General features: G+C 35.9%; 1 protein-coding gene across 1 annotated transcript; it reads left to right on the top strand.

The window, feature by feature from the left end:
• The first annotated feature begins 22259 nt into the window (after positions 1-22259).
• Positions 22260-25739, top strand: LOC122045662 (mannan endo-1,4-beta-mannosidase 2-like). Its single transcript, XM_042605981.1, has 5 exons — positions 22260-22836; positions 23019-23216; positions 23572-23694; positions 24558-24772; positions 24983-25739. Exons 1-5 carry the CDS (start codon positions 22420-22422, stop codon positions 25374-25376), a joined length of 1347 nt encoding a protein of 448 aa, XP_042461915.1. The 5' UTR covers positions 22260-22419; the 3' UTR covers positions 25377-25739.
• The last annotated feature ends 614 nt before the right edge of the window (positions 25740-26353 follow it).

Genomic DNA, 26353 nt, shown 5'->3' with positions numbered 1-26353 from the left:
CTTCTCCATCGGAAGGGGCACAATCTTATTAATGGACTTAGTGTCAAATAATGGTATACACTTAAGCACGTCTAATAGTATCCTCCCTATCAGAGTCACTGCTATTATTCATGTGACCAAAGGAAACCAACTATTAATTTTATTAGTCAAAAAGTTAGGTTGACAAGATAATAAAATTAATGGGTTACACCCTCCTTTTACAAATGTTGAATTTGTATACGTCCACACTATCGTGGCATACAAAATTCACTGTGTTTTGAGGTGTTGGTTAATTTAAAATAGTATTGTTTGAGGAATCAATATTATTCTAAATTTAGAGTTCTGACCAAAAGTTATTTGTGATTCTTAGGATGACTTTCAACCCACTGGTCATCATACTAAAAGAGAATAAACTTACTGGTCCTAACTACATAGATTGGAAAAGGAACCTGGACATTGTTCTTACTGCTGAAAGCTATAAGTTTGTACTGACTGAGCCTTGCCCCGATGCACCTAATGGTGAATCTACCCAAGAGGAGATTGAGTATCATAAGAAATGGGTAAAAGTAGATGAGATGGCATGGTGTTATATTTTGGCTTCAATGTCAAATGTATTGCAACATCAGCATCAAGATTTACCAACAGCTTATGATATTATGAACAATCTCAAGGAACTCTTTGGTCACCAGGATCGGGCCTCTAGGCAAGAAGCCATGAGAAAGATAATGACGGCCACCATGCAAGAGGGTACTCCTATGAGGGATCATATCCTAAAGATGATGGCTTATCTAAATGAAATACAAATCCTTGGAGGAGAAATTGATGGGGAAACCCAGATTGATATGATCCTCCAAACGTTACCTAGAAGTTTTGAGTAATTTCGCCTGAATTATAATATGAATAAAAGGGTATATTCATTGACGGAACTAGTGACAGAACTTCAGGCAGCAGAAGATTTGTTTTGTCACAATTCTCAGATTCACTATGCTAAAAATGGTTCTACTTCTAAACCGAAAGGAAAGAAGAAGAAGAAGAAACAAGTTAGCTCAGCAAAGAAGGTGAATAAATCTCAGAGTACAGGACCTAAAGCTGGAGTGAAGAAGCCGAAGGGCAAGTGCTTCCTCTGCAAGCAGTCAGGTCATTGGAAGGTGGACTGTCCTCGTAGGAATCAAAACAACAAAGGTATATCTCATGCTCTAGTTGTTGAAACATGTTTAGCGGTGTTATCTACCAGCACCTGGTGTGTAGATACCGGAGCCACTGATCATGTCTGCAATTCTTTGCAGGGGTTCCAGGAAACCCGATGACTATATGAAGGAGAGATAACCGTCTACATGGGCAATGCTACTAAGGTGGCGGCTATTGCAGTGGGAGATGTCTACTTATCTTTTGATAGGAATAGAAAATTGGTTTTAAGAAATTATCTTTATGTACCCAGTTTTAGAAAGAATTTAATTTCAGTTTCTAAACTGTATTTGGATGGATATTCTGTTTCCTTTAATAACAATGTAGTTATAAAGAGAAATAAAGTGATTTTCTGTTCTGGTGCATTAGTTGGCAATTTCTATACTTTAAATCTAATTTCTCCCACAAATCAAAATATGGAAATTTATAACACATCTTCTAACACTAATAAGAGAAAACAACCTTCTGAGATGAACCAAGCGTATCTTTGGCATCTAAGGCTTGGTCATATTAACTTAAGTAGGATTCAAAGGCTTATAGTCGATGGACTCTTGGGTTCATTAGAGTTGGAAAATTTTCCAACTTGTGAATCATGCTTGGAAGGTAAAATGACCAAGAGGCCTTTTAAGGCCAAGGGGTATAGAGCCAAAGAAGCGTTAGAATTGGTTCATTCTGATATGTGTGGTCCTATGTCTATCCAGGCGAGAGGTGGTTTTGAATATTTTGTCTCTTTTATAGAAGATTATTCAAGATACGGATACATTTACCTAATGCGCCGCAAGTCCGAGTGCTTTGATAAGTTCAAAGAGTACAAGGCTGATGTGGAGAAACGACTAGGTAAAAGTATCAAGACACTACGGTCTGATCGTGGTGGCGAATACCTCTTAGGAGAGTTTAGGAATTACTTATCAGAGGCCGGGATTCAATCCCAATTGTCCGCACCTGGTACACCCCAACAGAATGGTGTGGCAGAACGAAGGAATAGGACTCTTATGGAGATGGTTAGATCGATGATGAGTTATTCAGAATTATCAAATTCGTTTTGGGGATACGCTCTGTAAACGGCAGCGCACATTCTGAACTTAGTACCTTCTAAATCAGTTTTGTGGAATGGGCGAAAGCCCAGTCTAAGACATATTTGGATTTGGGGTAGTCCAGCACATGTGCTGAAACCAGATGCTGATAAGTTAGAATCTCGTACAGAAGTTCGCGTGTTTGTGGGTTATCCCAGAGGAACGAAAGGTGGTTTATTTTATAGTCCTAAAGACCAGAAGGTCATTGTTAGCACCAATGCCCAATTTTTAGAAGAAGACTATATAATGGATCACAAGCCCAGTAGCAAAATTGTTTTAGAAGAACTTAGAGAGGACACGTCTACTTTAGTACCAACAGTACAAGATGAAGTACCACAAGAGACTGCAACACATGTCACACATGATACACAACCATAGACGGTGCCTCGTCGTAGTGGGAGAGTTGTGAGGGAACCTGAGAGATTCATGTTTTTGGGAGAGTCTTCGGACTTGATCCCGGGTAAACATGAACCTGATCCCCGAACATATGACGAAGCACTCCAAGATATAGATGCAGTATCTTGGCAAAAGGCAATGAATTCTGAAATAGAGTCTATGTACTCTAATAAGGTCTGGGAGCTTGTAGAACCACTTGATGGTGTAAAAGCTGTTGGATGCAAGTGGCTTTACAAAAGGAAAAGAGGGACAGACGGGAAGGTAGAAACCTTCAAAGCAAGGCTTGTTACGAAAGGGTACACTCAGAAAGAGGGAATCGATTATGAGGAGACCTTTTCACCGGTAGCCATGCTTAAGTCTATCCGGATACTCTTATCCATTGTCGCTCATATGGATTATGAGATTTGGCAAATGGATATCAAGACAACTTTCCTTAATGGAAGCCTTGAAGAAAACATCCATATGAAGCAACCAGAAGGGTTCATTGAAAAAGGCAAAGAGCATCTAGTGTGCAAGCTCAATCGGTCCATTTATGGACTAAAGAAACCTTCAAGGTCTTGGAACATCCGGTTTAATGAAGTAATCCAGTCATATGGATTTATTCAGTGTCCGGATGAGTCTTGTGTATACAAGAAGTGTAACGGAAACGTGGTGGTATTTCTTGTACTATACGTAGATGATATTTTGTTAATTGGCAACAATGTCAAGGTATTATCGGACGTAAGGGTATGGTTGTCCAAACAATTTGATAAGAAGGACTTAGGTGATTGTGCACACATTCTTGGGATCAAAGTTATAAGGGATCACAATAAAAGAATGTTGTGTCTGTCTCAAGCTTCATATATAGATACAATCCTTGCTCGTTTTAGCATGCAGAATTCCAAGAAAGGTTTCTTACCTTTTAGGCATGGAGTAGCTCTATCTAAAGAGATTCTCCGAAGACATCAAAGGAGATAGAGGACATGAAAGCAGTTCCTTATGCTTCGGCTGTAGGAAGCCTTATGTATGCAATGCTGTGTACGAGACCTGATATCTATTTTTCCATGGGCATGGTTAGCAGATATCATAGTAACCCTGGACAAGGACATTAGAATGCAGTAAAGCATATATTAAAGTACCTGAGAAGGACTAGAGATTATATGCTAGTTTACCAAGCAGATGATTTGCTCTCTATGGGTTACACAGATTCAGATTTCCAATCGGATAGGGACAACAGTAAGTCTACATCAGGCTATGTGTTTACTTTAGGAGGTGGAGCCATTGTATGGAGGAGTGTTAAGCAGAAATATGTTTCGGACTTAACCATGGAAGCTGAGTATGTGGCAGCCTCTGAGGTAGTTAAAGAAGCAGTATGACTCAGGAACTTTCTAATGGACTTAGATGTGATTCCTGGTTTGCCCAAAATCATCACAATTTATTATGATAATAGCGGTGCAGTTGCAAACTCGAAGGAACCATGAGCCCATAAGGCAAGTAAACATATAGAGCGCAAGTACCACCTGATGCGAGATATCGTGAAGCGAGGAGAAGTTGTCATCGCCAAGATTTCATCAGCAGATAACCTGGCAGATCCTTTCACTAAGGCCCTTCCAGCAAAAGCTTTCGATCGGCATGTGGAGGGGATGAGAATCAGATGTATGGCAACAGATATGGCAGCTTAGTCATTAGTATAAATGGGAGATTGTTAGAGTGTATACTGAAAGCCTAAGCTTTTGTAGACATTTATTTTGAATAAAGAATCACATTTGGTCAAATTGTTTACATTTATTTGTAGTTGTTCAATTAATTTATATTGTAGATAACATAGTATGTGGTGTCACATACAGAAGATAATGTTATCAGTACCTTATAAATTATAAACAGTAGCTCACGACCAAGATGGAAAGGAACAAACCATTGGAAGGTTATAGTGTAATTAGGTATTAGTTTATCTTAACTATATAATTACACTAGTACACTTAGAGTGTATTGAGTAGGACTATTAGAGGTCGTTTCTTTTATACTGACTTTATAAAGGAACAAAGACATCAGTTATTATGGAAGTATGTGCTCTTAATCCTAATATAATAACAAGCACATATATTTGATATTTATTTCTTTAATTTATCAATGGGTGAGATTTAGTTTGATAAATCAATAAGCCCGATAAGTTGGGAAATGATATCACTTATAGTGTGTGTTGTTGATTATAAAAGGAAACTGTGTCCTAGAAAGCTAGGTTGAGATTGTCCCCAAGAGGAGCTCATAAGGATTGTCATGTTAAACCCTGCAGGTGGACATAGTCCGACATGATGATAAGGTTGAGTGGTACTACTTTTGGACTAAGATATTAATTAAGTGAGTTGTCAGTAACTCATTCAATTAGTGGATATTCATTATCTTAAACACAGGGAGACTAACATACTCATAATAAGAAGGAGCCCAAAAATGTAATTTGGGATTGGTGCGGTAGTTCAATAATAGTTCTCTAGTGGAATGAATTATTATTGATAAAATTAAGTTGTGTTCGGGGCGAACACGGGATGCTTAATTTTATCGGGAGACCAAAACCAATTCCTCCTCTCGGTCCCTATCGTAGCCTCTTAGTTATAGAGTACTATACCCACCTATACCCACCTTCATACCCATGTTATAGGGGTCGGCCAAGCTAGCTTGAGGACCAAGCTAGGGCCGGCCAAGCCTTGGTCCATGGGTGGCTGGCCCTAGCTTGAACCCAAGCATAGGTGGCCGACCCTAATAAAATAGAAAAGAATTTTAATTTTAAAATTTTCTTATGTGGAAGATATAATTTAAAAGAGAGATTAAAAAAAATAAAATATCTCTTTTATAAGTTTCTACAAAAGATTAAGAAAAGAGATTAAATCTATTTCTTTATTTGTAGATTAAAAGGATATTTTATTTTTCTTCTTTGTAAATTATCCACATGTTGAAAAAATAAAATTATAGAAATTTCTTTTATCAACCATGAAGGGATTTTAAAGAGAAATTTTACTTTTTAAAAATTTCCGGAAATAAATAAGGAATTTTAATTAGTTGATTGAAAATTGCCTTATTTGCTCTTCCATGATGTGGCCGACCATGACATGGGCTATTAGGGAATTTTATTTAATTCTTCCTAATTAATTCATGTTAAGGAAAGTTAAGGAAATTTTATTGTAACTAAATTTTCTTATTTGCCAAAGCTAAGGATTATAAAAGAGGGGGTTTGGGTGCCTTCAAGTGACACTACCTCTATTCTATTTTCTCCCTCTTTTCTTCCTTGGTGTGGCCGGCCTCTCCCTTTTCTCTTCTCTCCATCTTTGTGGCCGAACCTCCTCTTCCTCTTGGAGATCAAGTGGTGGCCGGATCCTAGCTTGGAGAAGAAGAAGAGGAAGCTTGCATCCCTTGGAGCTTGGTTGGTGGAATAAGTTCTTCATCCTTTGGAGGTTTTGTGCTTGGCCGAAACTTGAAGGAAGGAGAAGAAGGTGCTAGGTGGTTCTCGTCTCGGAAGATCGTTGCCCACACAACGTCCGAGATTAGAAGAGGAATACGGTAGAAGATCAAGAGGTCATTATTCACAAAGAAAGGTATAACTAATAATTGTTTTCTGCATCATGTTAGTTTTTGTTTCTTTGTAAAAATACCAAATACAAGAGGCATGCAATTCTAGTTTTTTCGAATTAGTTTTCGAAGTTGTGTTCTTTTGTTTTTTTTCTTTTCCTTGTGATTTGATTGTTCTTAGCGGTTAACCTAGGGTTACTATGGGAAGATTAAATATTTAATTTCCTTAAAAGACTTTGTCTAGTCAGTGGTGGTTGCTCCCATATCCAAGAAGGCCAAGTGCCTCGTCATGCAGTACTGGAAGCCAATTTTGGAAATAGATATTTAATTGTCTTCGTAACCTAGGTGATTTGGATCGAACGTGTTAAGTTTCGCAAGAGATCCAAGTCTAAACCTAAAAGAAAAAATAAATTAAACTTAGGATAAAACGTGTTAAGTTCCGCAGGCGATCCAAGTTTAATTTAAAAGAACACATGGTAGCTAGGAAAAGGTTCAGACCTTTGTACAAAATTTTTGTACAGTGGAACCGTTAGGTTTTCCGAGTAGCAACCTACAAATATCAATTTTAATTGATATGTTGCCTAATGATGTTGTGAGTCGTGTAGGTAAATATGAGAACTCCCATAAATTTTGGAGCAAATTGAAGAATGTTCTAGGAGATGAACTTTTTGCTACACATGAAGAGGTAGAGCCCAATGAGATGGGTTTAAGTGCTCAAGAAGAGGAGGTGGAGCAACCGGAAGTTGACTCATGCTCAACTTTCGAGAAGTAGGAGGATGAGTAAATGCCATCCACAAGTGTGGATGAGGAGAGATCCTCAAAGGTTTAAGAAGAAGCCAAGACAGATGAAAAAGAGGTCTTGGAAGTAGTCAACCTAGTGAGCATCTCCACTAAAGCAAAGTCAAAGTATCACATTGTGTGCTTCGATTGTAATGAAAAGGGACACTACAAGAGTAGGTGTCCATTGGATAAGAAAGAGGTAAATCCTAAACTCATTCAAGTTAATGTAAACACTAACAAGGGTTGTAGGAATGAAGAAGCTCAAAGGAGGAGAATGTGCATTAGATGCTTCATGTGTGGGGAGAAGGGCCACTACCACACCAGATACCCCAAGAAGGGAGAGCTCAAGAAGCTAGCACATTTGTAGATGTGGGAAAAAAAAGTGGAGGAAGAATGAAGGTTCATGTCAAGGGGGAGTTCCAAAGGTAAAGGATAAGGTAAACCCTAATTTAAATTTGAAGTCAAATTTAAATTCCTCCATGTATGCTAGGAAAAATAATGATTATCATTATGTAGAAATGAAAAATTTTGGATTTAGATATCATGATAGGAATAGGGTAATTATAGATAATAACCTTAGGAGAACCATTCATAATAAATCTAGAAATGGTAGACCTAAGGAGAACCAAGGTATTAATCCCAAGAAGGGAAGACACATGCCCAGAAAGGGTAGGTCTAGGAATGTCCAAGGTGGACAAATCAACTCTAGGGTTAGGGACCTAGAAAGGAAAAATCAAGATTTGAAGGCCAAGTTTGATCAATTGAAGAAACCCCTAGATAGATTCAATGTTAGATCTAGAGGGTTAAGTATGGTGTTGGGTAGTCAAAGACCCAACAATGATAGATCAGGTTTGGGATACCGATCTAGTGTCTCCAAGACTAAGCGAAAGTCTTATGCTAGGGTTGCATATGACTATAGTAAGGAGAAGTCAATAAATGACAAAGGAAAGTCATTTAATGGTAAGAAGAAATTAACCAAGGACAAGGTGTCCAAGGATAGGTTTATAGGCCAAGTGTCACCGAAGGTGCACCGATGTGGCCTAGCAATTGTGGATGAGTCACCTAGGGAGGTGACTAAGATTAAGAGCTCTGGGAGGAGCTCAAAGAGTTAATTTGAGACCCATGGTAAATGAATCTCAAGTGGGTTTTACTTGAGAGTCTAGAGGAGCCATGGAATGTCCCAAGTGGTTTGGAGATGGACTTGAATCTCAAACCTAGGAATTTGGCACAATTAGTTTGTATTTCATGCAAGAAATAGGACATTGGGGTCATATAACATGATAATTGGTTTTGGATGTATAGATGTCATATAAACCAATGCTAGCGATGCATTGTGGGTAAGTATGAGCAAATACATCAAGAGGAAGTCAAAACTAGAATTTTAGGTCAAGGTTTAATTGAATCATTTAGTTAATTTTAGATTCTATATCAATCTTGGGATTTGTGATAGATACATTTTGTAATATATTTTTCTCAAGTAGACATGAGTAAAACAGACATCTCCACAAAATTTAGGAATTTTTAGAGGTATGTAGAATTTCTGGTGCATTTCTGAAATTGGTCAGAAAAGATTTATTTTTACATAAATAGGGTATCAGTCGACTGGTGCAGATACCAGGCGACTGTTAACAGTGTTTTTGAGTATAGAATGTCTCTGTAAGCTCATTTTGATGAGGGTAGTCGACTGGTGCCGATACTAGTCGACTGGTAACAGTATTTTTAGCACAGAATGTCTTTGTAAGCTCATTTTAATGAGGGCAGTCGACTGGTGCTGATACCAATCGACTAGTAACAATATTTTTTGACCACATAATGCTTCTGTAAGGTTGTGTCGAAGGGATCAGTCGACTGGTACTTGGGGGTAGTCGATTGATACCATCCTGAAAGTATTTTTTAGCGCTATTCTTGACCAGGTCAACTCGTTTAGATGTATGAGATCCATGGGGAATAAATACATGAGTTTAGGGTCAGTTTGATGATCAAGTTTTTGACAATTGGGATATTGTTGGAAAGCTTTTTGGATGTTAGGCAAAGGGGGAGAAGTAAGGTTTAGTTGGGAAAACCTTAAGTGCCTTTGTGTAGGGGGAGCCTTGTGATATGTTTTAATACATGTTTGCATTTTGTTTTGGCAGTGTAAGTCTAAGTGTGTAGCCTTGGCAATATAAGTTTATTCGGCGGTGTAATTCCAAGTGTGTAGCCTTGGCAACGTAAGTCCATTCGATGGTGTAAGTCCAAGTGTGTAGTCTTAGCAACGTAAGTCCATTTGTTATTAGCATGTTTATTTGCTATTTGATTTCCCTAACTTAAACGTATTGCCAAATATAAAAAAGGGGGAGATTGTTGGAGCAATCCCAATGGTCATTGCGACCATGTGTTTTGGTGTTTGGGCAAAGAGTTTAAGTTAGGTTTATCCTTATATTTGATATGTGTATGTGAGTGTACAGGTTTGCATAATATACATATGACTCAGCTTGATGGCTTTGGGTCTGGTGAAGGATGGAGCATCTGAGGGACTAAGGACAAGGGCCGAGGGAAAAGACTTCGAGGCATAAGAGAAGGATGACATTGGAGACGAGCCGCGGGCTTGGATGCATCCGAGGGACGAGAGCCAAAGGAAGTTAGCTTCAAGGCTGCAAAGAAAAGTCAAGTGAGTCGTGAGGGTACGAGTGCATAAGAGATTGTACTCAGGGGAAAATCTGGGAGGGCACTATAGAAGGCAACAGGAACTATAGCAGCTAGCAGCACTGTAACAGTTACTGTAGTAGTCAACTGATGCACTGTAGCAATCGACTGATGTACTGTAGCAGTTGATTGGTACACTATAGCAGTCGACTGGTAGAGAGTCGTTGGGCTAGCACCAGTCGACTGGTGCAAGGACCAGTCGACTGGTAATGGTAAAATAGCAGGGTTGTTTTCTTCCAAGCTCTATAAGAAGGAGCTTGGGATGGCCGGCTAAGGTGACAAAATTGGACTTGGTTAAAGTCTAATTAGTAGTCTACTAGTTCTCAAGTGCTTATGTAATCCAGGAGGTCTTGGTGAGTTTTGTGGTGAGGTTTCTCCACCCACAAGGAGTGATTTGAGATAGTCAGAGTTTGCTGAGGGCTAATCCATCGACGGATAGGGATCGTTCACCTTACAGATAGTCGTGGAGTAGAAGCCCTAATCTCCGAACCACGTTAAATGATCGTGTAGCTTGGGTTGATTTCTTTTCTTGTCATTAGCTTTCGTATTTGTATTATTGTATTTCCGCTTGTGCACTAACAAAAATGTAGGAAGCTATCGAATTGGGGGCACGACTATTCAACCCCCCCTTCTAGTCGGTCGCAACATCCCTAACACATAATAGCACTCCTCAAGTTCCAAAACAAACCCAATGGGCAAACATAAGAAATATATTCCTATAACTATAGCAGCAACTCTTGCGCCATTGCCTGGTCCACTTCACCTTTTGTCAACAATCTACTATTTCTTAGCTCATGCACATTAGTATAAATGTGAGATACACGACTAGTATCTAATACCCATGAAGAAAAAATAGATAGATTAATTTTTATAACATATATACCTGAGGTAGAAGTCTCATTTCTTTTCCTTTTTACTTCCTCCAGGTATAACTTTTAGTTTCTCTTCCAATATCCGATTTCACCACAGTGGAAGCAAGTTCTTTCCTTAGCCACCTCACATTTAGGTTTCAATGTATGAGACTTGGCCTTCCCTTTGGCTTGAGGCTTACCCTTATCTTTGGGCTTCCATTTTGCTTTACTCTTTTGCACCATCAATATGGTACTAGGCTTAGTCTTCTTAAGATTGAGTTCAATAGTTCTTAACATGCTTAACATCTCAGGCAATAACTTATCAATTTCATTCATGTTATAGTTTATGACAAATTGACTATAGCTTTCTAGCAACGATTGCAGAACAAGATCAATGGCTAACTCTTGGCCCAATGGAAATCTCAAATTTTCAAGGTTATAACATATCCTATCATTTTAAGTACATGAGTTTCTACGAGACTTCCTTCTTTTATCTTGCATTGAAATAAAATATTAGATACCTCAAATCTCTTATGCCTTGCTTGCTCTTGATATAGTTATTTAAGATGTTTAACCATATCATAAGCATCTATTTTCTCATGTTGCTTCTGAAGCTTAGAGTTTATTGTGGCAGGCATAAGGCATGATACATCCAATGCATCATCTTGATGTTTCTTATGAGCATCCTTATCAGTATGAGTAGCATTAGAGGTGGGTGGTTCAGAAATAGGTTATTTTAGGACGTATAGTTTTCTTTCTTTCTTGAGAATAATTCTCAAGTTTCTGTACCAGTCCAGAAAAGAAGCTTCATTGAGCTTATCCTTATCAAGGAAAGGTTACAATGAGAGGTATTAGATGTGTATGTTGACATGGTGATCTACAATAAAAAATATATAAAAATAAATATTATATTTAAATCACTTAATTATGCCTATAATTAAATGATTCTCCCACTAAAATATAAAGTATAGTAAGAGCAAGTCATGGATGTGGGCAACCGTAGTTTACCCACACTACTAGCTTCAAACCCCAATAGCAATAACATTCAAGTAGGACAGCATCCATATTGTACCATATCTTAAGTTAACTTTAGCTAATCATCCAAGACTTAGATATATTAGATAGGTAACATTTACCAAATGCATCGTATGCAACTCTTAGATAGTTAGGTGAACAAGACTATTTGTTCTTTTGCCCATTGAATGACCATATGTCTCTAAGTTCTCAATCTAATTAAGATTACTTAGTTAAGTCATACATAAAGTTTAATAGTTAGGCATCAGAATTGTCCTATCGCAGTCTATCAAGATAAATTGAATCACTTTACTTTGGCAAACATTTCTACAATTAATCAAGGTTGTAGTGAGTACCAAACTTTGGTAAACATATTAAATTGACCTAATTATGGTAAAACTACTAATTAGACTTGCATCATATACAAGCATGCAATACATCAACATATATGCATAATAAGCAAATCAACGTGACATGATTATGGTCCATCTACTATGATCTTCTCTAGCCAATGAGAGGATCGAAAAGTCAACCTAGGGAATTGCATATTCTCCAAGTGCTTCCATAGTTGTGATGTGTTGTTGGCCTCCTTTTTAATCATCATCCAGTATTATACTAACACTATTCTAATTTGTACATATAAAGAAAAGAAACATCGAGTTACATTCGAGGGGAGTCTAGTGAGAGGAGAAAATCTTTTACAACTTGAAGTATAAAGTTAAAAGAAACGACATGCAAGCCGTATTATGAATTTACAACATATATACACATAATCCAATCAAATTAGGTAATGGGTCATAACCATGCACTATGACAAACATCATATGTAACAGATTTATGACATCATTTTATTATGATTCAGATTAATGATTTATATGGCAAAGTTATATCGGGTCCTAGGGGCAGCACCCCTAGTAGGGTCGCAAGGGGCAACACCCTTGGTGACGGTCCCGCTAGCAGGTTAGCGGGCAGGGTCAAGGGGGGAGTGCCCCTTGCGGCAAATTGGAGGTGGATCCCCCGAAAGAAAAATGATTTTACTAACTCATTAAATGAGTCACTACCCATCACCATGACCAATAACCCTAAACCTTCATCATGAATTGATACTTTATATAATTCATAATCTATTCACAACATATTATCACAACTGCATCAATCATAATAAAAATCAAGGATTTATGATTCGTCGAATGAAATTGGATTGTAGCACGCATTCATATATAACATGAAGATGTCAAAATCATTGTAGTTTGATCAACACAAACTGTTTCATTCCAGAAAAATAAAAAACAACACCCGTCAAAGCCACTTATAAATCATTCCCAGCAAATCATAATAAACACATGTCCATTTGTTTATATCAAATATTAAACAAGACATAAAATGCATTCGCAAGTGACTCTAGTACAATTGTTCGAATCTATAGGTGAAAAATAAACTAAAACGTAGCAAAAATTAATCCCTCCGAAGATTCATGAGAATGCAAAACTATTCTTGCAACTACTCTAGTGAATAGAATTGTTATCTTTGATGCTTGAACAACCCTCGAAGGTTGGCTAGTCCGGCCAATCTAAGCATGATCATAATGTCCATGTCTCTATGGTATTCATACGAGCATGTCTCTTGTTTCGTCTTATGAACTTAGGAATTGGAGAGTCTCACACACCTTCACCTTCTTGCTAGAGATGAGTATTTTAGCTGGCAAAAAGAAAAGACTAACTCTTCACCTTTTTTGCCCTCTTTAAAGAGATGACTATTTAAGATGACAAAAAGAAAATGCTAACTCTTCACCTTCTTTGCCCTATTTAAAGAGATAGCTATTTAAGATGACAATAAGAAAATATTAACTCTTCACCTTCTTTGCACTCTTTAAAGAGATGATTATTAGTGTTTCTATGAGCGGACTCTATAGTTGGGTTAAGCCTTAAAATAAAAAGGAAACATATTGAAATAACTCATTAAATTAATAAGCTTAAGGTCTGAAACGAATTTTGGACTTAAGGCTCAGACCTACACTATTTTAGTCAAACTAAAATAAACTAATCTCTAAATCAACATACTCTTTGTGTGTGACTCAATAGGTTCTCATAACGTTGACAGTGTTTCTAAAACTATTTTTAGATACGCAAATAATGAGTAGCATCTAGCAATGCATTATTGCAACTCAAGTGACAAGAACGTTGAGATCTGACCTAAGTTGTCTATAACAATTATCTTGTATAACTCAGTTCTTTTGTCCTTGATGTCTAGATTAATTCATGAGTCATAAATCATGTCATCCTCTCATTAATCTATATGTTTCTTGATTTTTAAGTAGACTCACTTAATCAAATAAATTTAATATCTCATATTGACTTATTTGAGCATGATCATGCATTTCAGTAGTCTTACTTAATTAAGGGGTCCGCAGATATCTCTTCCATTATATGGAAGAGATAAATTTCATCTATATCACTCACAGTCCTCTACATAACTCATTGCATACCTAGTGAACGACTTTATAACCCACCTTGTTATGACATTTGTTGATACTAAAGTACACAACTCCTTATATAGAGAACCGTAATGTCTTCAAGTCTAAGGACTTTTTATATTAATAGTCATTATGAGAATGTTTATGACACTCATATAATTATCCATAAAGCTTCTAATGGAGGATCAATTTAGTACAAATTCTCTAATATATATGCATGTGTCAACTTGATATCTTATATTCATGACTTATGAGAATAGGTTCATATTAATATTACTATTATATATTAATATTTAACTAAAAATAATTAAAAATAAGTTATATATATATATATATATATATAACCTGCTATTCTAGCGCACTATATTTACTTAGTCAGAACAAAAATGAAATAAATATAACAAACGAAATATTATCTATTATAAATATCATACAATATACCGTATGATAATCAATTTATGATTGACCCTCGGAAGTGACGGCGTACTGGTAATATGTGAATCTTGCCCCAATGCCATATGCAAGTAACTTGGCTGGGTTGAGTTTGCTTTTGGACCGGATCTATTGAATTGGAAAGGACTTCTGTACGTTAGACAGCATGAACTTTAAAGGTACTTATTTTTTTAATTTTTTTTTATTGATATTAGGTATCCAACTCTATCCGACAGCTTTAAAGATACTTATTGTGGCAATCTACAAATGATATTTATGATCCAACCTACAAATGATATTAAAGTCACGATTAGTAGTTTCCAAAGTTTTGAAGCTAAAACTTACAAATTATTCGAGAATGATAGAGGCTTAGGCAAACATCGAAGAATTCTATGTTAAGAGCTTGAAAGGAATGTTAAACTGGAGCTAAAATTTGAAGGGCCATTTTGACGATATTGAAAGCTTAGGGGCATTTAGAAAAGTAACAAGAATTGGAGAGGTATTTTATTTCTGTTCTGTAAATTGCTATAAATTCTAGGGATAAAAATAAACAATTTTTTGTATAAAAAAACTAGGGGAACAAAAGAAAACTCCCTCCGTTTACTGTAACGTTGATTTGCCGCTTTGACAATTATCAAACATAATAGCTGTTCTGGGAAGAAATAATTGTTTGATAATTACCGAAACGAATCATTATGATTAGTGGCGTAACTAGAATTTGTATTAGGGGTTGATCATAGCACACTATTGAGGTCATGTCCAATCTCACTATCTCACTGCAAGGCCGCAACTAAGAAAAGACCTCATTGCGAGGCTATGGCCAAAGCGAGACCTTGCTGTGAGATCACCGCCAAGAAGTCACTAAGAGAGGAGATGGAAGGGGAGAAGATTGTGCATACCGACGAGATGCATGTCAGTGCCGGAGATCGAAGAGGAGAGGAGAGAAGTGTGCCAGAGATTAGAGAGAAGGTTGATCAGAGAGGAAGATTTTAGGGCGCTGGAAAAAAAATCGAGAATAAAAACCTTAATTAGAAAGTTAATTAGTGACGGAAACTTAATTGAGTCGTTAAAATAGTGACAAAAACTTATTTTATTGCTAAAATAGTGAGGGAATTAAGTTTTCTAATTAAATAGGTTAAATAAGTACAGAGATGAAATTGACAACTAAATTTAATTTTTGTGACTAAATTATTGAACATAACAAATTTTGAACGATCTCAATGAAATTGATCATCTTTATATAACAAATCAAACATTAAATACATAAAAGATCTCAATATATATAAATATTTGGCATACTTAACTAGCAAATAAAATTATAAATATATGAAAAATTAAAACTATATATTTTTTCAACACTTGAATTCGTAATTGAAAGAGATAAAGCACAAAACTTTACCTCAATCAAAACACGTTTGCTGTGGAGCATCGGCAAAGCGATGACGACAGCGCTAGCAACAAATGACAGCGGTGCTGGTGATAGCAGCGATAGCAACGTGGATGACAACGACATCAATGTGCGGCGAAGGATTTTGAGGGTAAAATTAAGGTTAGGAAAAAAATAATAAGGGGATTATGAGAGGAAAAAGACCATGAGAGAGAAAAAAGGAGAGGGGATTAGGAGGAAGAAAACACAGGAATGAAGAGGGGAAAAAAGTACGGGTAATGGGTATCGAGAGAGAAAAAAAAACTTAGTGGAAAGTGAGAAAAAAAAAGATTTGAATTCTTGTTTGATTTAATTGAACATTTTGTAAAAAAAAATCAAATTTTTTTGAATTTATAACTAAATCATTTTTTAAAAAAAAATTATAATTTTTTTCCAAAATTTCAAGGAGGGCAGTCCGCCCCCTCTCGATTTCATGTAGTTAATTGCTTTATTTTTGCCTTCTTACTTTTCATTTTTGTCTTTAATTTTCTATTTTTCTCTTAGATTAGAATGATCTTATCAAAGTTTACTTGACCACTTCTAACATATTCCTTGAACTTTTCCAGATCTTTATCATCCATAGCTATGTGGTACTCGGTATTCAAAAAGCCGACTTATTGAGTAAAGCCTGACAAAGGAAGTGACCTGAAGGAAGGTGATATGCCGATCAAAGCAAACCTAATTGAAGTCCAACCTAAAATAAATCTGACCTGCGGAATACAAATTTGATAGAGACCGACGTAACTTGTATCAACCCGTCGAAAGTATTCGGCCGTGGTTTCTGTATGAGTCATGTCAGACCGGATCAATTGCTTTTTGGAATATTATAATAAAGAAGAATTAATCTGGGCTGAGATTGCTGCTGGAAACTGGCGTAGTCGGCGAGTTGGTCCTGTTTCTTCGTCCCAACTGACTGACTGTGGCATTGTCACCAACCGCGGGCCAGTTCCAAGGGGCAAAACGACAGCACGCTCAAGTGCCTTCGTGTCGGTGCCCATGTTACTGTGTACTTTCCAAATAAGCTAAACTTTTTTTTAAAATATATCTTTTTTTTATTTTTTTATTAAAAGACATTTCTTTTAAAACAAAAAAAAATAAAATCTTATAATATTTTTCATCTCGAAAATATTTTTATTTTAACATTGTTAGGGGTAGCTATTATAACATATTAAAATAAATTAATTTATTATTTTTAAAATTTAATTTAGTAAAAATTACTAAGTAGGATTAAAATTACTCTTTATATAAAAAATAGTTAAAATTATTTTAAGTTGATCAAAGTTACTTTAACTTGAATAGTTGAAATTATTTTAAAATATTTTTGAGGTGCTTTATGTCTACTAATTTAGAATAAATTGAAATAATTTTGCTCAATGTTATATCTACTACTACAACACCCGAAAAAAGAATTTTTGGGATGAAAAATATATTAGAGTGTTATTTTTTTTTTTTTTTTTTAAATTAAGGTCTCTTTAATAATAGATTTACTAGGCTGATAGTTGATCTAGTCAGAGAAAGATCGATGTCCTAACTAGATCAAATCCACGGTATTAGTGGTCTAAATTAGGTTTATTGGGTGGATTAATTCATTTGCTTCGAATAGTAATATTTAAGTGTAATTGAATTTATATATTTGTTAACTTTTAATATATTAAAAATCTCAAACTTCAACAACTTTCACATTGCAATACTTAATTTGAGAGCTACCCATTAAAACTAATCCTATTCCATGTGCATTGATCCGTTAAAAAAAGAAATATTATCAAAGCTACGTCATCAGAGGTCATTTAGTTTTAATCTCTTTATCTATTTATCTTTCATAATACATTTACAAATTGTTAGAATAATATATTAAAATGGCTTGATTTGATATATTTTTTTAAAAAAAATTTACACAAAAATAATTTATATATTTAATGTTAATTTATACACCTTAAAGCTAAGCATTAAACACCCAACTTTTCCTCCTACTTATTTGTATGAGCAAAGATTGGGACAGTTCACGTGCGAAGCCCAAACACATAATAATTGATTGGTTGGTTGGATTAAAGGTCGATACACTAAACCCACCAAATCACCTATTATTTATTATCACCGATTAATAAATATTAGTTTGTTTTTTTCTCATTTCTTCTGCTTCTTCTTGACAAAGAACAACCATCATCACTATTCTTTTTAACAAGCCATAGTAAAAAAAATAGATATCACAAGTGATACGATGGATAAATGAAAAGCCTGATAAAACTAAAAAGTCAATAATTAAAAAGATATGGTACTCAACAGTCAAGAGGACATGATGGTCAACAATCAAGGGAAAACGGGAGTTAGATCTCTTCGTGTCACGAGCTGTATAATTCCCGATTGGTCACAAGAAGATGAGTCCGTGGGTCTAAGCCCTGGCACGAGGGTTGGACTAGTGTCTGGCCTACCCCCTATTGATCGGATCTCCCAAGCTCAGGCTTTACATATGACCCTGACACCTTTATCAGACAACCCCGACCAACAGTTAAGTCATGAAGGCGGGGTCTCTTGGCATAGCCTCAGATGAGTCTCGACTGGTTCCGCATAGCTCATCCTCTTCATCAAGGGTCAGTCCTTGCAGCACATCTGAGCTCTGAGCAATCATCTCGAGTTATCTGTAGTTTAACCCCGGGGGGGGGGGGGGGGGGGGTGTTAGAGAATCGTAACTTCCTGTCAAAATATAACTATTGTAAGTCAGAGAATATTCCAGTGTTCTGTCACACATTGAGAGTGGAACCTTCTTCCTACCAATGGGAAGTCGCTGGACGTCCTCCCTCACCTGACATGCCATGACACCCGACATTCTCTTGCAGCGATCAGGCTCACAAGGCAGGCAGAGTCGTATACAAATGGAGGTCATCTTTATTCGCCAGGTACACGCACATCCTCACGCATCTTCAACAGTTCTTTTTTCTTTCTTTTGTACACTGCTTTGCTGGGGAAAAGGACTTGACTTGAGTGTCGAAAGGTATGTGTCGGTAGGGGTGTCAATTCGGGTGGGTCGGGTCGAGTTGGGTCGGGTTGAGTTTTTTTTTTTTTTTTAACCCTACCCGAACCCGACCCGAACCCGAGTTCAACCCAAAACACCTTAACCCGAACCCGAACCCGACCAACCCGAACCCGACCCATATAACCCGAAAATTCGATTCAAAACGACTTTTTTTGGCTATTTCCCCTATAATTCTTCACTTTTATATCAATACTCCATCATTATCATACAAATATGATATTAATATACATAAAAACATCTAAATTTTTAAAATAAAATTTGATTTAACCCCAAAAAAAACCTACAAAACCTTATATTTAAGCCAACCCGGGTCAACCCGAACCCGACCCGACCCAACCCGAAAATTTTTTACTCTCCAACCCTCCAACCCGAACCCGACCCGAACCCGAAAATGTCCAACCCGAACCTGATTTTTTTCGGGTCGACTCGGGTTGGGTCGTCGGGTCGGGTTCATTTTTGACACCCCTATGTGTCGGGGACCTTTTCTCTAGTTTCTGGTTTATAACGCTCCGTGTGCTTATCTGAGTGTGTGCAAGACCCAAGTACCACCGGGTCCGTTGCTATAAATCTTTGGTTTCATGCGGAGGTTCGCTTTTCCGACGCATATACACATGGTATATCAAAGTCGCCTTTCTATCAACATCGATACTACCTTCGCCAGTATCTATCTGACTCAGATTCTGGATAAGATCAATGAGAATATTACATATAAGGTGAGTATTCTATTAAAACTAAGGTGACGTTTGGTTTAGAGGTTTGGGAATGAGGGAATGAATTCATTCCTAAACCTTGTATTTGGTTGATAGGAATGGAATCAAAATTTTGGAAACCAAAAAACTTGGGTATAGATGAAACCCACCCCACCCTTGGGTTTTGATGGAATGAGAATGAGAATTAAGTTTTGGACGAAAATACCCTTAATATATTTGTTCAATTTTTCTTTCATTTCACTCTCTCCTTATTCTCTCTCATCATACTTTCTCTCTCCTCATTCTATTATCACATTTTCTCTCTCAATATACTTTATCTCTCCTCATTCTCTCTCATCACACATTCTCTACCATTTTCTTTCTGTATTATATCTCATCACACACACTCTCTCTCTTCATTTTCTCATTTTTTTATCATACTTTCTTTATCCTCATTTATCATCATATTTTCTCTCTTAATATACTTTCTCTCTCCTCATTTTCTCTCATCATACATTCTCTACCATTTTCTCTCTCATCACACACTCTCTCATCATTTTCTCCTCATTTTTCATCATACTTTCTCTCTCCTCATTCTATCATCATATTTTCTCTTCTCATTCTCTCTCATCACATATTCTCTACCATTTTCTCTCTGTATTCTCTCTCATCACACACTCTCTCTCATCATTTTCTCTCTCTTCATTCTCTCCTCAATTGTCATCATACTTTCTCTCTCATCATACTTTCTATCTCCTCAATCTCTTTTAACATATTCTCTCTACATTTTCTCTCATCACACTTTCTCTCTCTTTATTTTTTCCCATCATACTTTCTCTCTTATCATATTTTCTCATCATACTTTCTTTCCTCAATCTCTCATTTTCTCTCATCACACTTTCTCTCTCTTCATTTCTTTCTCATCACTTTTTCTCTCTCAACATACTTTCTCTCTCATCATACTTTTTCTCTTTTCGATCTCTCCTATCACGTTCTCTTTCCTCATTTTCTCTCATCACACTTTCTCTCTCTTCATTTTTTCTCATCACACTTTCTCTCTCATCATATGTTTCTCTCACATTCAACTTTCTCTTCTATTTAATTTTTTTCTCTTATTTTCCTCTAAGGGTAAAAAAGGAAATTTAGGTTCATTCCGATTAAAAATATTCAATTAACCAAACATTATTTTTAAGAATGATACCCAAGCTCATACCCATTCCTATTCCACAATATTATGATATTCATTCCCATTCCGATTCGTAGGAGAGAACCAAACTCAACCTAAATCTAATTGAATAGTATAAATTAAAAAATAAATAAATTGATGTTTTTTTATCAATTGAAGTGATTGAATTTTCTAATAAAAATTAAACAAGTTGAACCGTAAAATTTGTAATTAATTTGGTAAAAATTGAATTAACTAAATTTTGTTTACTAATGATGAATTTAATTAAAGCTAATATTAAATTTTATTAACTATGATGGATATTTTTTGGTTTGATTTTGTGTTTTTTAGTTTATTACGATTTAATCGAATAAAAAAATAAAATTTAAAATAAATTGAATTAACTGAACAATTGATATTTTTGAAAAAAAATTAAGTTACTAAACTGAATTTTAAAATTTAATTAGTTCAATCAATTTATTCAATTTAATTGAATTTTAATCACCCTTAAATCCTTAAGGATGTAACCTTCTATAATATTAATTTTTAATAGTGGGTATCATATATTCAATTTATGCTAATTAATTACATAGGAAGATTCTACATGCCTAGCAAGATAAATCAGGTAGCACTCATAGCTATCAATTTAATATTTTTAGGTCAACCACTCATTAAAAATTTATTTATTAATTTATTAAAGTTGAAATTCGATCCTTCAATATCTGAAAAAAAAAATAAAAGGTACTCTACCACTGTATTATTGCGGGGAGCGCCTAAGTTGCGTTGTTAAGTGTAGTGACGGTTACACTTAGGGAATAATACTTTCCAAACTTTATGGGTATTTTGATAATTTTAAACAAATTGGAGTATTTGAATAGAGTAGAATGCTTGAGCATTGGGGGCATTTGATTATCTTAAAAGGTATATTGTAAAATATCAAAAGTAAGTCCACCGAAAATTTTCTTGATAAAAATATTTTTTACTATTATAAAAGTTTTAATAAAACTACTCCAATATTAATCAAATCTACTCTAAATATTATCATAATTGCTCATTTATCTTCAATATTAATTAACATTCGAACAATTTGAATAAATATCTATCAAAACTAACTAAAGATTCAAACACTATCAATTTTTTTCCCCTCTCAACATGGAGCTTTATTTTATTTTTTTTACAAATATTATGAATTATTTTTGGCAATTCATATTTCCGTTAAATAAGGTAGTATGCCCCATATAAATCAACTCAATCCGGTATCTGGAGGTTTAAAAATTAAAGTGTGCTGTAATATTTTAAAGAACAATATTACTATAGTATTATATTTTAAAAATTAAAGTGTTATTCTTTAAAATCTAATAGTAGAAAGACCTCGTTCTTGAATGTAATACTAACATGGTTAATAGGAGGGATAAAATAAAAAATAAATGTGCATTTCGGAAAATCTAAAAGTTAAATATGATTTTAAACAATTTCGTAAATTTAAGTGCCGAAGTATTTTCATTGGCACCTAAATATTTTAGAGTATTTAATTTTATACTACTGCGAAGAGTTGAGTGTGATGCCAACATTCCACCAAATTCGCAGCCACTGCATGTGGTATTTCTTCAACCCCAAAGATTCTGATTTCATCTTGCGAACTCCTCTCGTAGATCGATTCTTGCCGAGGTTCCTCCTCCGCCTGCAAGCTTTCAGAGCGAACGATGAGCCCCGGTAGGCAGGGCGGCGGCGGTGGTTGGCTTAAGCATTTTGCTGGCCACGCCAGGGTGAGATCAAGGAATGGACTGGCTTACCCCCTTCTTGGAATCGCCTTCTTTGCGGCCTTCATCTACTTCTCCTTTGGGGACTTCAGGCCCTCTACGGGAAGCGCGGAATTGAGCTTCGTGGAGAGGAATGGCACCCAGTTCGTGCTCGATGGGAGGGCGTTCTACGTCAACGGGTGGAACTCGTACTGGATGCTGGACCAAGCGGCGGAGGAGTTCAGCAAGCCGAGGGTTACGGAGATGTTCCAGATCGGCGCGAAGATGGGCATGACGGTCTGCAGGACCTGGGCGTTCAATGATGGAACCTACCACGCACTTCAGGTTTCCCTCGGCATATTCGATGAGCGCGTCTTCAAGGTACGGTTTCTTTTTTCTAGGGTTCTTGAACTAGGAATTGCCTCGTGTCGTGTGCTTTTACCATGCTTCAAAGTTCAGGAAACAGATCTTGCTTTTGCTCGTGGTTCTGATTAATAGGAAGATAACGTCCTTATCAAAATTGGACTTCAGCTTGCTCGGAATTTTAACTAGGGTTGTGGCAGGCATTGGATTGGGTAATTGCGGAAGCAAGAAGACACGGCATCAGGCTGCTTCTTAGCTTGGTAAACAATTTGCAGCATTACGGTGGGAAGACACAATATGTCAAATGGGCATGGGACGACGGGATCGGGCTGAGTTCTTCAAATGATTCTTTCTTCTTTGATCCTTCAATTCGGAAGTACTTCAAGATTTACTTAAAGGTAATTACTTTTTCCTCGTTTAGTCCATAAAATTAGCAACTTGGTATCTCAGTAAAAACCTAGTGTTTGTATTTTTGTATATATATTCATGGATTTACCTCACTCGGAGCAATCTTTGTCATTTATTTGCAGTACAAGTTGAATGATAAAATTTGAGCATGTCTCATTGAATCTGCATCTGTTTACCATCGTCACTTAAGAAGTTTTATTGATTGATACTTTCAAGCTCCTGGTCGGGCAGGGCTTAAGCACTATGTTGGACAATAATATATAGAGAAAGCATTTATTTTGTTTTGATTTTTTCCCTATATAATGCGTTGTTCAAAGTGATGTTTCTGATACGCTTTATCTGCAGACCATATTGACGAGGAAGAACCATTTAACAGGAATAGAGTACAGGGACGATCCCACAATCTTTGCTTGGGAATTGATGAATGAACCACAATGCGCATCTGATTCTTCTGGTGACACTCTCCAAGTATGTCCTGTGATACATATAAAGTTTATTCTGTTTTATGCAATATATAGCGAAGGAAAATTGTAAAGGTCTATTCTCTGAAAAAATATTTAAGATATACTTCCTGGAAAAAACCTTGAAAATGTATATAAACATATTCTTTTGCTGTTCAGTGTCTTCAGTTAGGAAACAGTAAGTGCCAAAAACAACTTACACTAGTCACAAAACTTTGCTATTGAATATTGGGATTGTCTTCAGTTAATGATAAATAGTATCATATAGATTTGCACCTCATTCCTAGGCTCAAAATTAAGGGCAGCTAGCCGTCAATTTAATCTGTCTTCAAAGAAATGATGGAAGCGCTATGTTTCTAGGACAAATTCAATCATCTTGCTGACCTTTGCTATTGCAATTAGCAATGTGGGACAAAATTATGATAAACTAAGAAAGTTCTCAATCATACATACGGATATGATGGCAGGTGGCGCTGGGCGTACACACAAGTTGGATCAAGACATCTTTAACTATGTTTTTTGTTTATTAGACACGATGCATATTCTTCTAGAATTTCGGGTGAATTACTGACTTTTTGATGGGTTGATTTTTAACTGCTATGTGACAACCAAATGTCAATGGTTGGCTAATCACATAACATGACCAAAAACCAAATAGATAAGGAGGATGATGTAGTGTTGATCCTCGTCCACATATTAAATGCATTGTGTTGTTGTTTCTACTTTTAGTACAATTAATTGAATGCACCATCTTTAGGTCAAGCTAACCCCGCCATCCCTAAACAATTATCCACATAGCTTTTGTGTCATTAAAAAAAAATAGTTTTACATTCAAGCTTTGAGTTGGTAACCTTCATATAACCAATGCAGGAGTGGATTGAAGACATGTCTGAGTTTGTGAAAACAATTGATCATAAGCACCTCTTGACCATTGGACTTGAGGGGTTCTATGGACCAGTAAGTTCACAAGAGAAGCAAAGTATCAATCCAGGGCAGTGGTACGGCACTCTGGGATCAGATTTTCTTCTCAACTCCAAAGTCTCTCATGTTGACTTCGCTTCTGTCCATGTATATCCTGATCAATGGTACTTGTCTCAATGCACACTCTTCTTTGTGCTTCTTCTAGAAAACAAACTAAATTGATCTTGCACAGAAGATAATGAAAAGAATTTATGTAGCTGTTTATCAAATATAAAGAGCTTGCATAATGGACTATATAATTATATCTAAAATTGAATTTGTGAGTACACATGTATTTGAATATTCTAAGCCTTGGAAGCTTTTGTTCTTTGTAGGTTGTTGAAAGCAAATTTTAGTGAGAAAACCAATTATATTTCCAAATGGGTGACATCACACATTGAAGATGGTGATCAGGAACTGCATAAGCCAGTCATGTTCACTGAATTTGGCCTCTCCAAAAAATCAAAGAAGTTTGAGCACCCTCAAAGGGTTATCTTTTACAGATCCATCTTTGACAAAATCTACGAGTCTGCTAGGAAAAATGGAGCTGGAGCAGGGACTATGATATGGCAGTTACTGGTTCCAGGAATGGAAGAATATAGTGATGACTATGGGATCATACCAGGTCAGACACCTTCAGTTGATAGTTTGTTAAAGGAGCAGTCATGTAGGTTACTGTCATTGAGACTGGGAAAGGACTCATCTGACACAAGTTCAAGAATATGCTAAAACACAATAGATTTTTCCCCATCTTCACTTATTCCGATCCAGAACAACTCTTTCTACTAGCATTATTTGGATCCTTCAAACTAAATAAAAGCGAAAGAGTTCTTCGAGTTCGACATTTAAGCAAATACAGATATCTTGTGCTGTTTTATTAACTGAATTTTTTTTTGACCCATCACTGTTTAAATTAAGGATAAGGCTCTTGATGTATTGACTATATATTGGTCTTGTTAAATGAAAGCTCAAGAAATATTGTAGTAGCAAACTGGAAGCTGTGAGCTGAGTATTTATTTACTTTTCCTATTTGGGTGCATGTTTTGTTGGTGGATTAGAGAGGGAGATAAATAAGACAACTATTAGTTCGTATGGGCTTCTTTGTGCTTTTAGCATATGGATGTTGAGAGATCTGTTCTAAGATTTGTTTATCACAATGTTAATTACCTTGTGTGCTGTTTGCATTTAGCTAACTATTTGTTTTTCTGTTATAATACAAGTGTGAATTCATGGAAGAAGGATCTCCTGGACCAGGGAAACAAAAGAGGAAATTATTCAAGGAAAGTAACTTTAGGAAGAGTCAGAGTTTGGTAGAACAGGAGCCAGCAACAAATGCCACTAATAGAGAACAACAATAGTAAAATTTTATCTCACTAGGATAAATTATATGAATCTTTTTACGTCATTATATTTTATCTTTTATGATATTTTCATTTATATTTAAATAAATTTTATTCTATTTTATTATTACTAATTAAATTTTCTATGATCTTTTTCTTTTTTTATTTAATATATACCTCATCTACTATCTCAATTTTCTTTCTAATATTTTTATTTTTATTTATTTTGTCTATCGTTGTATGTTTGCATATAATTCTTATCTTTGCTCGTGTGTTTGAGTCTAACAATCGTTTTATTGGATTTCTTTTTAAGTTTGAGAAGTATTACATAATCACAAAGAACATTAACGCTCTTCTTTATTGCAA

This window comes from Zingiber officinale, chromosome 2B, assembly GCF_018446385.1.
Source record: "Zingiber officinale cultivar Zhangliang chromosome 2B, Zo_v1.1, whole genome shotgun sequence".
In the NCBI taxonomy this organism is placed as follows: Eukaryota; Viridiplantae; Streptophyta; class Magnoliopsida; order Zingiberales; family Zingiberaceae; genus Zingiber; species Zingiber officinale.
This window is presented reverse-complemented; position numbering and strand designations above follow the sequence as displayed.

Coding starts and splice junctions, on each gene's coding strand:
- LOC122045662 (XM_042605981.1), top strand. CDS start 22,420: ATGAGCCCCGGTAGGCAGGGCGGCGGCGGTGGTTGGCTTAAGCATTTT. Junction 22,837..23,018: donor TCGATGAGCGCGTCTTCAAG/GTACGGTTTCTT, acceptor GGGTTGTGGCAG/GCATTGGATTGGGTAATTGC. Junction 23,217..23,571: donor ACTTCAAGATTTACTTAAAG/GTAATTACTTTT, acceptor CTTTATCTGCAG/ACCATATTGACGAGGAAGAA.